This window comes from Mustela nivalis, assembly GCF_964662115.1.
Source record: "Mustela nivalis genome assembly, chromosome: 9".
NCBI classification, from domain to species: Eukaryota; Metazoa; Chordata; class Mammalia; order Carnivora; family Mustelidae; genus Mustela; species Mustela nivalis.
In genome coordinates this window covers 51,579,520-51,595,020 of record NC_139028.1, presented here as the reverse complement: position 1 = coordinate 51,595,020, position 15,501 = coordinate 51,579,520, and the positions used below count along the sequence as shown (strand labels likewise).

At 40.6% G+C, this 15,501-nt stretch overlaps 1 protein-coding gene across 3 annotated transcripts in view; it reads left to right on the top strand.

Annotated features, from left to right (window-relative positions):
- Nucleotides 1-4,616, top strand: part of CCDC81 (coiled-coil domain containing 81) — a 43,202-nt gene extending 38,586 nt beyond the window's left edge. For all 3 annotated transcript variants that reach the window (XM_082749083.1, XM_082749080.1, XM_082749081.1), the window contains 2 exons: nucleotides 3,054-3,179; nucleotides 4,112-4,616. In XM_082749083.1, the coding sequence (XP_082605209.1) occupies nucleotides 3,054-3,179; nucleotides 4,112-4,253 (268 nt within the window). In that variant the 3' untranslated portion in view covers nucleotides 4,254-4,616. The remainder of the gene's footprint in view (nucleotides 1-3,053; nucleotides 3,180-4,111) is intronic.
- The last annotated feature ends 10,885 nt before the right edge of the window (nucleotides 4,617-15,501 follow it).

Sequence of the window (15,501 nt, the reverse complement as noted above, 5' to 3'; positions counted from 1 at the left end):
TTTATATATATTTTATTTTGATATAGTCCCAATAGTTTAGTTTTGCTTTTGTTTTCCTTGCCTCAGGAAATATATCTAGAAATATGTCATAGCCAATGTCAGAGAATTACTGCCTATGCTCTCTTCTAAGATTTTATGGTTTCAGGTCTCACATTTAGGTCTTTAATCCATTTGCAGTTTATTTTTGTGTGTGGTATATGAAGGTGGTCCAGTTTCATTATTCTGCATGTTGTTGTCCAGTTTTCCCAACACCATTTGAAGAGATTTTTTCCCATTGGATATTCTTCCCTGCTATGTTAAAGATTAATTGACCATATAGTTATGGATTTATTGCTGGGCTCTCTATTCTGTTTCACTGATCTGTGTGTCTATTCTTGTACTAGTTCCATACTGTTTTGATCACTACAGCTTTGTAATATAACTTAAAGTCTAAAATAGTGACATCTCCAGCTTTGTTTTTCTTTTTCAAGATTGTTTTAGCTATTCAGAATCTTTTGTGGTTTTCATACAAATTTTAGACTTATTTGTTCTGGTTCTGTGAAAAATGTTGGTATTTTGATAGGGATTGTGGCAAATCTGTAGATGGATTTGGGTAGCATGGACATTAAACAATATTTGTTCTTCCAATCCATAAGCATGGAATATCTTTCCATTTGTTTATGTTCAATTTCTTTCATTCTTTTCTTTCTTTTTAAGATATTATTTACTTATTTGAGAGAGAGAGCATGAGCAGGAGGGGGGCAGGGACAAAGGCTCCCCACTAAGCAGGGTCCATTCCAGGACCCTGAAATCATGACCTGAGCTGAAGGCAGACATTTAACCAACTGAGCAACCCAGGAGCCCCTGTGTTCAATTTCTTTAATCAATGTTTTATAGTTTTGGAAGTACAGATCTTCCACCTCCTTCATTGTTTATTCTCAGGTATTTTATTCTTTTTGGTGCAATTGAAAATGGGATTGTTTTCTCTTTCCTTTTTTTAAGTAGGCTCCATGCCCAGTGTGGAGCCCAACGTGGGGCTTGAACTCATGACACTGAGATCAAGACCTGAGCTGAGATCAAGAGTGGGACACTTAACTGACTGAGCCACCCAGGTGCCCCAGTGGGATTGTTTTCTTAATTTCTCTTTCTGCTGCTTCATTATTAGTGTATAGAAATGGAACAGATTTCTGTACATTGATTTTGTATCCTGTGACCTTACTGAATTAAATGATCAGTTCAGGTAGTTTGTTTAGTTTTTTTTTGGTTTTTTTGGTGGAGTCGAAAGCAGGATCTTGAGATATTTGCACTCCCATGTTCGTAACAGTGTTCAGCAGCCAAGAAATGGAAGCAATATAAATACCTAGTCACAGAGGGATGAATAAACAAGACATGTTATATATATGCAATGGACTGTTACTCAGCTTTCAGAAGGAAGGAAATTACAACACATTCAGTGATGACATCACGCTAAGTAAAATAAGCCAGTCATAATAAGACAAATGTATGATTCCATTTCTGTACGGTAATCAGAGTGGTCAGATTCATGGAAACAAAGTAGAATGGTGGCTGCCAGGGGCTAGGGGGAGGGAGGAATGGGGAGTTGTTTAATAAGTACAGAGTTTCAGTTTTGCAAATGGAAAGAGTACTTTGGTTACTATATTGAGCTATACTATAAGAGCTATATTGGTTGCACAACCGTGTAAATATACTATGTATCTACACACTTAGAAATGTTTAAGATGGTCAATTTTATGTTATGTGGTTTTACTATTTTTTTTTTTTTTTTAGATTTTATTTATTTTCTTGAGAAAGAGAAAGTATGAGGGGGCGAGAGGGGAGGTGCAGAGGGACGAGCAGACTCCCTGCTGAGCAGGGACCCTGATTCGGGGCTCCATTCCAGGACCCTGAGATCATGACCTGAGCCCAAGACAGGCTTTTAATGGACTGAGCTACCTAAGCACCCCTGTGTGGATTTTTACTTTTAAAAAAATACAATGAAAAGGGAAAAAAGTTTATATGGCAGGTACCATTTGGTCATTGAGCTCCCATTGTGTGATAGGCATTGGCACTTTGTGTATATTATCTCATTTAATCTTTGTAATGACCATACAGTAGCTGAACTGTTGAATTGTGCTCATCAGAGGAAAATGTGGCTGCGCTCTCAGGATACACAAACCGGTGGCTGAGTACTTGACCGATTTTTATCAGAGGGTCCTGACACCTAGTGGCAGTTGCTGCCTATAACACAGAGCCCTGAGAGCGGGCTAACTCAACAGTCATATTTAGTGAAGTCCTTTCTAGACTTTAATGAGAACTGAAGGTAGGAGTTTCAGTTGGGCAAGAAATACACACACATAAATAATTAGAGCCAGCTTTAAGATGATTCATAACAGCAGGGCTGAGCATCTGGAGACCAGTAATAGAGACATTTAGCACTGGGAATTCTGGGGCATGGTACTTGGAGAGAGACTCTGCAATTACTTCTCTGATATTGTGACCTTCACCAGTATCTCTCTCTCTCTCTTTTTACCTTCTTCACAATGTTAAGTATTTTTTTTTTTTTTTTTTTGATTTTGATTTTCCTTTACCTGGTCACTTCTGTTTCTGTTCCCCTCTCTAGGGAATTCATTCATTTAAATTCCTCTCTATTCTGCCTTGTAACATGCCTGTGGCAACTTGTGGGCTGATTACTGACAGCTGAGAGACTGGAATAAAAGGAAAGAAACCTAAAGTATAGGAAATCCATTTGAGATGATTCTTCAGTTTAGTTAAATTAGCTTCAGAGGAAATGAATGGCTTTAAAAGGCTGCATTTAACTTGAAAAAGGTTTCAATTCTGCTAATTTAAACCAGGATTGAAGATGAAAGGTCCTAGACCCATAAACTATTTGAGAGCTATAATGTTTTTAGTATTTTTCCTCGTTCTGTGTTCATGCCTTTCAGTGTATTTCAAAGAGTAGTGAACAAAACCAGAATGTTTCTGTTTAATCTACCATAAAGGGAATGGGGCTCCCAAGGTTGGTGCCTGCCCTTCCCTATATTGTAAATAGAAGCAGACCATGCTGTTCTCTCCAGGCGCCTGGCAGACCGAAATGCTGAGCTGGAGCGGGTGAACAGAATCAACCAGAGCTTGCAGGAGGACTGGGAAAGCAGTGCTGCAATGAAGAGGCAGCGGGACCTGGAGGAGAAAGCTTTCGAGAGGTGATTCCTGATTGGAACCTCAAGGGCCCTGTTTGCGGAAAAACCCCCTCTGCTCCTCGTTGACTTTGCTGAGACGCTGGGATGGCAGACAGGTTTCCAGGGCCAACTTCAGTTCATTAGTTGTGGCTGCCTAGCACACCTGGTGGACAAGAGAATCCTGGTTTCGGTGGGAGCTGCTGCTCTGGTGTATTAGAAATGCCTGTTATGGAGATGGGCTTGGAGAATGCGTGATGTATGTGACACGCTTTCCATCTCGCCCCGATCTTAGCCTCCATGTAGGGTGATTTTATTGTCATTTTGCGGGGTAAGGAGGCATGGGGGAGGAGAGCAGGAATTCTCCTTGGAAATAACTAGTTAGAAATAGGGAGACAGACTCCCTCTGAACACATCAAAGGCTGAAAGTCATTTAAGAGCAGAGTCAGGGGGTTGTTCGTAAGACTGGCAACTGGGAAACCGAGATGCCCATGATGGAACCAACCAAGAACATCATCTTGCCACGTTTCAGACTCCTGCCGCCTCTCCCCAGCTATCCACGAACCATCTAGAGTTAGGGAGTTTCGTCATGGCTTTGAGAATTAACACTAACTTTGAAAAGGCAGCTGATCTTTTTGTCTTACTTTTTTTCATTTGTAAAATGAGGAAAGCAAACACCGGCCTGACTTAAGCTAACAGAGGAGTTTTTGTGATCAAATAAAGGGAGGTTTGGAAGCAGGAGATGCCCAGCTGGCTTGAGCTGCAGGGAGCAGTGTAGGGGGTGGGAGGGACTGCAGGGGGCCATCCCAGGTGGGTGGTAAGCCCCTGGAGGGTGGGGAGTGGGTGTGACTTCTCTTCTGCCTCTCTTCTACCCCAGTGCCCCCCATCACCACCTTCCCCACCCTGGCACAGACTCAGGGGGCACCTAATGATGGCTGCTCGTCCTCCCTTCTCCTCAGGGCGTCAGATAAGCTCTTCCTCTTGGACCAGTGTGAGAAGTACCGGCGCTGCAAACAGTGCCAGAGGCGCACCTCCAACGTGGGTGAGAGCAACCTGTGGCCCCTCAACAAGCACCTGCATGGCTCCCGGTTGTTCATATAATATCTGAAGTTTGGATCCGTGCTTTCCTGGGGACAATTTTTCTTTTTTCAGTATTTAGGTATGATGGTGAAACTACCTATTTTTACTTTAGAGGGAAAAGTTATCGTGCTGTTTTGGTGCTTTCAGGAAAAGATTGCTTTTTCACCCCTTAATGAAGTCACATAGGCAGGGTCTCCCCCTGGCTTCCTCCTGCCCCTACAGAACCCTGCTGCCACTGGGGGCTGAAAATGGGGGACCCGGCCTCCTCCTGGCTCCCGAGGTGCTGCTGACCCAGCCCAGCTACTCATTGACGTTGTGTAAGAAACTTGGTCTTTTCTTCATCTGTAATGAATAGTGTCCTAATAAACATTTTCTATGGACCTGCCTGTGCCTCCTGGTGAATTTTGCCATCCCTTCCCAGAGAACTGTATATGTTAACATTCCAGAGGTAGATCATTCCAGAGGGAAATCAGGTTATTGCCACAAGTGGTCAAAGCAATGCTTTCTGAGTTTTTTAGTTGAAGACACACCCAGGATTTTGTTGGCACCTCGGGGGAATCTCATTGGTGCCCCTTTTAAATTAAATTAAATTTAATTTATTTGAGAGAGAGAGGGAGAGAGCATGAGTGGGGGTGAGGGGTGGGGTAGGCTAGGGGGCAGAGGGAGAAACAGGCTCCCCGCTGAGCAGGGAGCCTGATGACCACGTGAGGCTGGATCCTGACCTGAGCCAAAGCAGACTTAACTGACTGAGCCCCCCAGGTGTCCCCAGCTTGGTGCCCTTCTGGCCAACCATTCTGGTATAGGTTTACTGTTGGGCTGAGTATGTACTGTGAGGGGAGTCTGGCTGGACCACCAGGCGCCGCTGCCTTCTCTCCTTGCTTCACCAGCATTCATGCTTTAACTGTTTGCGCTGTGAAAGAGGAATGTGTTTCTGCTAAAGGACTAATTTTCAGTCAAGGTAGGGGGGTGTTCTAAACCCCAAACCTCACTCCCTTATCTTCATGCTTTTCCTTTGCTCCACCTGCCCTGTCTTGCCACCTCGGGTAAACCAATGAACAAGGCAGAGTGAAGTCTAGGTTTCTGAAATACAAAAGCTAGGAATGCGGTCCCTTAGACTACTTGCTTTCTGTCTGCCACATCTTTCTTAGGAAATGGGGAAAAGTATATGTGGGTGAGACATCCAAAACATTGTTTCTCTCACAGATGCCCTGAATAGTTAAGGGGAAGGTATTTAGTCAAAGTGATATTAAGCAAATTTTGTTCCTAATGTTGTCTTTTTCTATGGAAACCAATATGCTTCGTGGGGACCGAAATTGTCTGGAAACTCTCCTCACAAGCTTCCTACAGTGCCACTTCCATTTTCTCAGAAGATCACTGTGTGGAGGACCAGTCATCACCAACCAGTATTTACAACCATAGCCTTTCCCCAGTACTGCTTGACTCACCTAGAGTCCCTACCTGCTATACCCTGGGACGACTACTCGGTCTCAAATATTTAACAAATTTGTATTAAGATATTTAAGAATATACATACTGCTTTGTTAAATAAAAAAAGACTTTAGGCAATTTCTGATAAGTTTAGGTGAAAAGATTTAACCTCATAGGCAATTTACACTGTAGGAACTAAACTTGTAATTTGTAGCGGGTACTGCCTTAGTGTGTGCCAAGCACCCAGCTAATTTTTGGTGACCTGGAGACTAAGACACTTCCGTCCCCGCCTGCCTTCAGAGCACTGACTGTGCAATGCAGAGGCGGGACGTGTAAGGAGGGAAGTACTAAGAGTGCTGTGAGTTGGTTGTTATGGAAGAGCAAGTGGCGCTCTTGGAGTCAGTTGAGCCTTGGCATGGAGACTGAAAGCTCTTGGAGGAGATGAGGCCTAAAATGAATCTGTAAGGATAAATAGGATACAGCTGGTTGAGGAACGACAAGGGGTCATGGCAAGAGATGACAAGACCCTGTGTTCCTGTCTATCAAGGCTATGATGGAGACGCAGTTATATGAGTTCAGTTACAAAACCAAATTTTTTTTTTTTTATCAGCCACTTTAAGAATCACTTGTATTATGTCCCGTCATTAACACAAGTGATTTCATATAATAAAGAAAAGATGGTCTTTTTTAAAGAAAAAGTCTTCATAATTTGGTATCTTCTTTATGGATACTGACTGCTAGTCTTGTATATTAGTCCAACCATGTTATTAGGCAGGACTCGATCAGAATGTCTTTTCCTAAATCAATTTGAATTACTATCATCAATATAAGCCATTCCCAGAATTATGGCACTGCCAGACGAGATTAATATACCAAAACTTATGGATTCTTTTGGGTATCTCATGAAAAATATGGACCCATTCCTAAAAATATGTCCATTTTCACCTACAACATTTTGCATGCAATCAGAGGTTTCCTAGACCACCTGGACACAAGACCTCTTGCTCTGGATTTTCCTTCAATAGCATTACAAGCTCAAGTTATTAAAAATGAGTTAAGTGAAGATTTTGTTTATTGAAAATGCCCTTTTAGCTTTAGAGAATTATGTCTATTTTTGTCTTTTTGACCTTTCATAAGAACAGTGAGATGAGAGTTGGAACAGCCATTTGAAAACACATACTCCAGTATTTTTCAAACCCTCTAATATTCAGTAAAAGAAATATATTTCATATTGCAACATAGAACCTGTGCTCACACCTATGACTAAAACCAAAGTTTTATAGAGCTGTGCTTACCCATCCATCTGCAATGCATTCTGGTAATTTCTATTTTATTTCATTAAAAATTCTGATTAGACCAAACAAAACTGATTTAAAAGTCCACTAATGTAAATAGATTGCATTCAGTCTAGTAAACACACTTTTAATATAATTCTTCCTTCCACTGTGCTCTTACAGTAATGTGTAGGTTGTTGGAATTCATTAGTGGTTAAGATGGTATTATAAAGACATTCAGCCAGGAGACTGAGGAATGTTTGGGCCTTATCTTGGCATAATCTGTCCTCCTCCTCCTGAGGTACCCCAAGAAAAGCAGGTAACTATTTGCCAGCCCTCCCCAAAAAAGCTTAGTCCTAAAGCTTCCAGTGCATTTGAGGACCCGAGAGAAAGGAGCCAGAGATAGAATGATTCAAAACCTATCCCAATGCCGAGATTGCAGGCTAGGGGAGGTCTTAGAAATTTAAGAAAGAAGAAATGCTAACTAGTCGCAGACTCTGTCTTAATTCACTAGTCTGTGGGTAGAAGAGGAAGAAGTGGACTATGCACAGGCCATCTTGAACAGCCGTGTGGTTTGGGCTGTCTACTAAGGTGCCCAGTTCCCAGTTTTCTGTTGTTGCTGTGACAGATTACTACAAACCTAGTGGCTTAAAACAACATAAATTTATTCTCTTACAGTTGTAGAGGTCAGAAATCTGCAATCACTTTCGTGGGGCTAGAGTCAAAGCGTTGGCAGGGTTCCTCTAAAGGTTGGGCCATGAGAACCCTTTTCCTTGCCTTTTCCAGCTTCTAGAGCCCTTCTTTACCTACTTGACTCCTGGCTCTTCCTCCATCCACAAAGCTAGCAGTGGAGCATCTCCCAATCTCTCTCTGCTTCTGTTGTTACATGGCCTTCACTTCTCCTCCAGCCAAATCTCTGCCTGACTGCCTCTCAGCAATAGTTTTGACTACCTTTAGGGCTCACCTGATTCTACAGGATAACTTGCCCATCTCAAGATCCTTAATCACGTTTGTGAAATCCTATTTGTTATAGAAGGTGATAGGCACATGTTCCAGGGGTCAGGATATGGGTGTTTAGGGGAACCAGTATTCGGCCTACCACAGGGTGGATGGGATCTAAAATCCAGCCCCAGCTCCACTGCACACATCATTCCCTGCATCAGAAGGTAGGTGGTAAGACACTTGCAGCTGCTGTTGTTTTCCCTTAGGTCTAGGTTCCATAGCTATATCTGAGGGCTTTCTTAGGGGTTTGGTTGGATTACGGAGGATTATGTTGGGGAGAAGGAAGGACATTCCACAATTCACGTGTTAAAGGGTGATATGGTTTGTTTATGATGTTCTAGTCATTTTGTAATGTTCTTTTGGTTTTTGTATAGTCTTAAGGAGGTTTTGATATCAGGGTAGTAAGACCTCAAAAATGAGTTGAGAAATGTTTCCTTTTCTTCTATCTTTTGAAAGACACTGTATATAATTGGTATTATTTCCTTCTTACATATTTGGTAGAACTGAGTAATGAAAATTACTTCTGGTCTTCTTTGCTGGAAGGGTTTAAGTGATGAATTCAATTTTGGTAGGTTGCATTAAGGGCTCTCAGCTATTCCTGAATTTAAGGGCCTAGGGTTGTTAGTAGTGTTCCCTTAAAAATTTTTAAAAAAATCCTATTCATTTATTTGATAGAGAGACAGAGAGCATGAACCGGGGGAAAGGCAGAAGCAGACTCTTCACTGAGCAGGGAGCCCAACATGGGACTCCATCCCAGGACCCTGGGATCATAATCTGAGCCAAAGGCAGATGCTTAACAGACTGAGCCACCCAGGTGTCCTAAAGCTTTTTTTTTTTTTTTTTTTTAAGATTTTATTTATTTCAGACAGAGAGCAAGTGAGAGAGAGAGAGAGAGAGAGAGCTCGCACACAAACTGGGGGGAGGGGCAGAGGGAGAATCAGAATCCCCACTGAACAGGGAGCCCAATGCGGAACTCAATCCCAGGACCCTCAGATCATGACCTGAGGTAAAGGCAGATGCTTTACCGACTGAGCCACCCAGATGCCCTTCCCTTATTATTATTATTATTATTATTTTTTTTTAAAGATTTTATTTATTTGAGAGAGAGAGAGAGACAGAGAGGGAACACAAGCAGGGGGAGTGGAAAGGGAGAAGCAGACTTTTCGCAAAGCCAGGAAGCATGACCTGAGGGGAAGGCAGACCCTCAACAACTGAGCCACCCAGGCACCCCTTCCTTATTCTTTTGAAGTCCGTGGCATCTATAGGGAAATCTCTTCTTTGGTTCTCAATGTAAGTAATTTTTGTCTTTTTTTCTTGGTCATTCTAACTAGAAGTTTTAAGAACCATATTTGTCTTTCAAAGAACCAGCTTTTTTTTTTTTTTTTAAGATTTTATTTATTTGACAGAGAGAGCACAAGTAGGCATAGAGGCAGGCAGAGAGAGAGAGAGAGAGAGAAGCAGGCTCCCCACTGAGCAGAGAGCCCGATGTGGGACTCGATCCCAGGACCCTGAGATCATGACCTGAGCCGAAGGCAGGTCATCCTGAGCCACCCAAGCGCCCTCAAAGAACCAGCTTTTGGTTCCATTAATTTTTCCCTATTCTTTTCTTCTCAATGTGATTAATTTCTTTTCTTTCTTTCTTTTTTTTTTTTTTTTAAAGATTTTATTTATTTATTTGACAGAGAGAGATCACAAGTAGGCAGAGAGGCAGGCAGAGAGAGAGAGGAGGAAGCAGGCTCCCTGCTGAGAAGAGAGCCCGATGCGGGACTCGATCCCAGCACCTTGAGATCATGACCCGAGCCGAAGGCAGCGGCTTAACCCACTGAGCCACCCAGGCGCCCCTCAATGTGATTAATTTCTACTCTTTATTATTTTCTATCTTTTGCTTGCCTTGAGTTTGTATCTGTGTCCCAATTTTCATCTCTTATGAGGACATCAGTTCTACTGTTAGGGCCTGCTCTACTGCCCTCATTTAAACTTAATTTAACTTGATATTTATTATTACTTTAAAAAATATTTTTATTTATTTGACACAGAGAGAAAATAAGCAGGAGGAGAGGTAGGCAGAGGCAGAGAGAGAGGGAGAAGCAGGCTCTCTGCTGAGCAGGAAGCCCAATGTAGAACTTGATCCCAGGACCCTGGGATCATGACCTGAGTCTAAGGCAGAAGCTTAAAGACTGAGCCACCGAGGTGCCATAACTTAACCTCTTTAAAGGTTCTATGTCTAAAATAGTCACATTCTGGGGTTGCATGGGTGGCTCAGTCGTTAAGTGTCTGCCTTCGGCTTACTTCATTCATGATCCCAGGGTCCTAGGATCAAGCCCCTCAGCGGGAGGCCTGCTTCTCCCTCTCCCACTCCTTCTGCTTGTGTTCCCTCTCTTGCTATGTCTCTCTGCCAAATAAATAAATAAAATCTTAAAAAAAATGTCATATTCGGAAGCAGTGGATGTTAGGACTTCAATAAACAAATTTTGAGGTATTACAATTCAGTCTATAACAGTGTATATTTTAGTCTTCATTCATCTGACAATGTCTTTATCTTGCTATTAAACCTGAAGGGCATTTTTGCTGGAAATAGCATTTTGAATGGACTTTATTCTACTGTTTTGGTTCCATAATTTCTGATGAAAAATTCAGCCTTTTGAATCATTATTACTCTATATGTAATGTGTCTTTATCTGGTTGTTTCAAGATTTCTTTATTTTGATTGTCAGTAGTTTATGATATATCTTTGGTGTGGTCTGTGGGGTTTATTATTTTTAGTGTTTACTGAATTTCTTGAATTTAAAAATTTTGCCTTTTACCAAATATGGGAAGGATTTGTCCATTATTCACGTATTTGTTCTGCACTTCTCTCTTCTCCTTTTGGGAACCCAGTGAAATGCATGTTAAACCTTCCACAGGTCTCGAAGGATTTATTCATTATTATTTTTACTTTTTTTCTGTTTCTCAGAGAGGATAATTTCTGTAATTTATCTTCAAATTCACCGATTCTTTCCTCCATTGTCTATGTTCTGTTGTTGAACCCAATGAATTTTATATTTTTTTCAGTTCCAAAATTTCCTTTTTAAAATAGTTTCTAGTTCTCTTCTGAGAACATCTATCTTTTCATTCATTTCGTAGTTTTTAATCTCATGGATTATGGCTATAATATTTGCTTTAAGGTCTTTATCTGAGAATTCCAATATTGAGGTGATCTCAGGTTGGCATTTGTTGTCTTTATCCTTGTAAAGAATAAGTTTTCTTGGTTCTTTGTGTGTTAAATAATTTTTGCATTGTATCTTGGACATTTTGAATATTATGTTGTGAAACTCTGGGTCTTCTTAAAATCCTCAGGAAAATTTTAATTTTTTTTTTCTACTTTTGTTTTGAGCAACCAAAATCTTGAAGTTCAGGATCAAGTTCTATCTTACCTTCTTTTTTTCTTCTTTTTTTTTAAGTTTCAGAGGTAGAATTTAGTGATTCATCAGTTGCATATAACAGTCGGTGCTCGTTATTATCAAGTGTCCTCTTTAATGCCCATCACCCAATTATCACTTCCCCCCACCCACCTCCTGGTCCAGCAACCTGTTTGCTTCCTAGAATTCAATGTTTCTTATGGTTTGCTTCCCTTTCAATTTTCATCTTGTTATAATTTCCTTCCCTTCCCTATGTTCATCTGTTTTGTTTCTTAAATTCTACATATAAGTGATATCATATGGTATTTGTTTTTCAATGACTTATTTTGTTTAACATAATACCCTCCAGTACCATCCATGTTATAGCAAATGAGAAGATTTCATTCTTTTTGATGGCTGAGTAATATTCCATTGTTTATATGTACCACATCTTCTGTCAATGGTCATCTGGGCTCTTTCTATAGTTCAGCTATTGTGGACATTGCTACTATAAACATTGGGGTGCATGTGATTCTTCCATTCACTGTGTTTGTATCCTTTGGATAAATACCTAGTAGTGCAATTGCTGGTTTGGAAGGTAGTTCTATTTTCAACTTTTTGAGGAACCTCCAGAGTGTTTTCCAGAGTGGCCGCACCAGTTTGCATTCCCAAATGAAGAGGGTTCCCCTTTTTCTGCATTCTCACCAACATCTGTTGTTTCCTGAGTTGTTAATTTTAGCTACTCTGACCAATGTAAAGTGGTATCTCATTGTGGTTTTGATTTGTATTTCCCTGATGCTGAGTGATCAGCATTTTTTCACATATCTGTTGGCCATTAATATGTTTTCTTTGGAGAAATGTCTGTTCACATCTTATGCCCATTTCCTATCTGGATTTTGTTTTGTTTTTCGGGAGGAGGAGTTGTTGAGTTTGATAAGTTCTTTATAGATAATGGGATATTACCTCTTTATCTGATGAGATAAAGAGGTAATATCCCATTCCATAGGTTGCCTTTTAGTTTTGCAACTGTGTCATCTGTTGGGCAAAAGCTTTTTATCTTGATAAAGTCCCATAGTTCATTTTTGCTTTTCTTTCCCTTGCCTTTTCCTTCCCTAGAGGAGTTGTGTCTAGCAAGAAGTTGCTGTGGTGAGGTCAAAGAGGTTGCTGCCTGCATTCTCCTCTAGGATTTTGATGAATTTCTGTCCCACATTTAGACCTTTAAGCCATTTTGAGTTTATTTTTTTGTATGGTGTAAGAGAAAAAAATCTAGTTTAATTCTTTTACATGTGGCTGTCCAGTTTTCCCAGCACCATTTATCGAAGAGACTTTTTTTCATTGGATATTCTTTCCTGCTATGTCAAAGATTAGTTGACCATAGAGTTGAGGGTCCATTTCTGGGTTTTCTATTCTGTTCTATTGATCTGTGTGTCTGTTTTTGTGCCAATACCATATTGTCTTGCTGATTACAGTTTTGTAAATCAGCTTAAAGTCTAAAATTGTGATGCCAACAGCTTTGGTTTTCTTTTTCAATGTTCTTCTGGCTATTCAGGGTCTTTTCTGATTCCATACAAATTTTAGGATTATTTGTTCTAACTCTAGGAAAAGTGCTGATGGTGTTTTGATAGGAATTGCATTGAATGCATAGATTGCTTTGGGTAGCATAGACATTTTAACAGTATGGTTTCTTCCAATCCATGAGCATGGGATGTTTTTCCATTTCCACTATACTGATATAGTGTCCTTCATCTCTTATTTTTGTCCGATATAAGAATTACTACTCTAGCTTTCTTTTAATGTCCATTAGCATGATAGTTCTCCCCCACTCACTTTTCAATGTCTTTGTGTCTAAAATGAGTCTCCTATAGAGAGCATATTGATGGGTCTTTTCTTTTTTTAATCCACTCTGATACCCTATGTCTTTTGATTGAAGCAGTTAGTCCATTTACATTCAGAGTAATTATTGAAAGATATGAATTTAGTACCATTGTATTTCCTGCAACATTACTGTTTCTGTAGAATGTCTCTTTTCCTTTCTGGTCTTTGTTAATTTTGGGCCCTCTCTTTGCTCAAAGGATCCCCTTTATTATTTCTTGCAGGGCTATTTTACTGTTCATAAATTCCTTTAGTTTTTGTTTGTCCTCTTTATCTCTCTATTCTGAATAAGAGCCTTGCTGGATAGAGTGTCCTTGGTTGCATATTTTTCCCATTTAGCACCTTGAATATATCATGCCAGTCCTTTCTGGCCTGCCAGCTGTCTGTGGACAGATCTGCTGCCAGCCTTATGTTTCTACTCTTAAGGTTAAAGACATCTTATCCCAAGTCACTTTCAGGATTTTCTCTGTATCTCTGAAATCTGTAAGCTTCACTATTATATGTTGAGGTGTTGACCTATTTTTATTGATTTTGAGGGGACTTCTCTGTGCCTCCTGGTCTTGGATGCCTGTTTCCATCCCCAGATTAAGGAAGTTTACAACTATAAATTGTTCAAATAAACCTTTGGTGCCCCCTCTCTCTTTAATTTCTGGGGTTCCTTATTATCTGGACATTATTTTGCTTTATGGAATCACTGAGTTGTTGAAGTCTCCCTTTGTGATCCAGTAGTTGTCTTTCTCTCTCCTTCTTAGCTTCCTTATTTTCCATCATTTTGTCTTCTATATCACTAACTCTCTCTTCTATCTTGTTTATTCTTGCTGTTAGAGCCTCCATTTGTGACTGCATCTCAGTAATAGCATTTTAAATTTTGAACTGGTTAGATTTTAGTTCTTTTATTTCTCCAGTAAGGGATTCTCTAGAATCTTCTATGCTTTTTACAAGCCCAGCTAGTATCTTTATAATTATTGTTTTAATTTCTAGTTCAGACATCTTATATCTGTATTAAGTCCCTGACAGTGAGTACTTCCTCCTGTTCTTTCTTTTGGAGTGAGTTTCTCTGTCTCATCATTATGTTGAGAAAAGAATAGAAAAAGAAGACAACAGTAACAACAGAAAAAAACAAACAAAATAAACCAGAAGAAAACAAAAACAAAACTCAATAAGAAAAAAAAAAAGAAATAAAACAGAACAAAACAATGAGCAATATAGAATATTGTTTATTCTATAAACAATTTATACAGAATAAACAATAAGCTAGATTCTCAGTGTATTTTGGTCTGTTTGTTAAAGGAGACTAGATCCCAAAATAAGAAAATCATATATGTTTTCCATATATATATATATATGGAAAAAAATATGGAGAGCCTGGGTGGCTCAGTCATTCAGCATCTTCCTTTGGCTCCAGTCATGATCCCTAGGTCCTGGGATTGAGACCTGTGTCAAGCTCCCTGCTTGGGGTAGGGGGGTGCTGCTTTTCCTTCTTCCATTCCCCCTGCTTGTGTTTCCTCTCTCGCTGTGTTTTTCTCTCTCTCAAATAAAACATTAAAAAATACATATATACCATATAAAAAAGGATTAAAAATGGAAAAAATAAGAATATAGCTGAAAAAACCAGAAAGACTAAAGAATAATGACCCCCCTCAACCCCATTCTATATACTCTTTCCCCCAAGAATGGAAGATTTACAGCTCTCTATGTAATCAGCAAACCTGGTGTGAGTGAGCTGTTTGTGCTGGTCTTCTGGGAGAGGGCCTGTTGAACTGATTTTCAGGTGCCCTTGCACTTGTGGAAATAAATGCGCCGTCCCTATAAGGGGCTCTGGATTCCACTACGCGGCGCTGTTTTGCTCCCTGAAGGCTTTCAGCGCCCGGGGATAGGATGAAAATGCCGGGGGCCCAGCTCTCCAGCCCCAGAACTGTAAGTTTGCATCCTCCACTCCTCAGTGAATCGTCACAGAAAAGCAGTCAGTCCCTTTTGTCTTCCTGGTCTCTGTCCGCAGTCTGTGTTCACCCAACCTTCCACTGAGAATTTTTATCTGAAGCAGTGCACTAAGTTTCAAGGCGCCAAATTTTATAGACTGTGGCACTGCTCCTCCCCAGGGGAGGGGGTGGGGGTGTCACAAGGGGAGGGAGGGGGTTCTTGATTTTTGCTGGGCGCTGCTCAGAGAGTGGTTGCTTCATTTATGGCAACACGGAGCAAAAATCCAGTGCCTACACTCGCTATTTGCAGCCAGTTTCCCTGCTCCAGTGCCTGAGAATTCTAAACAAAAGCACCCTCATTCTTATGACCCTGGGGATCCTGAGACGACACTGTCCC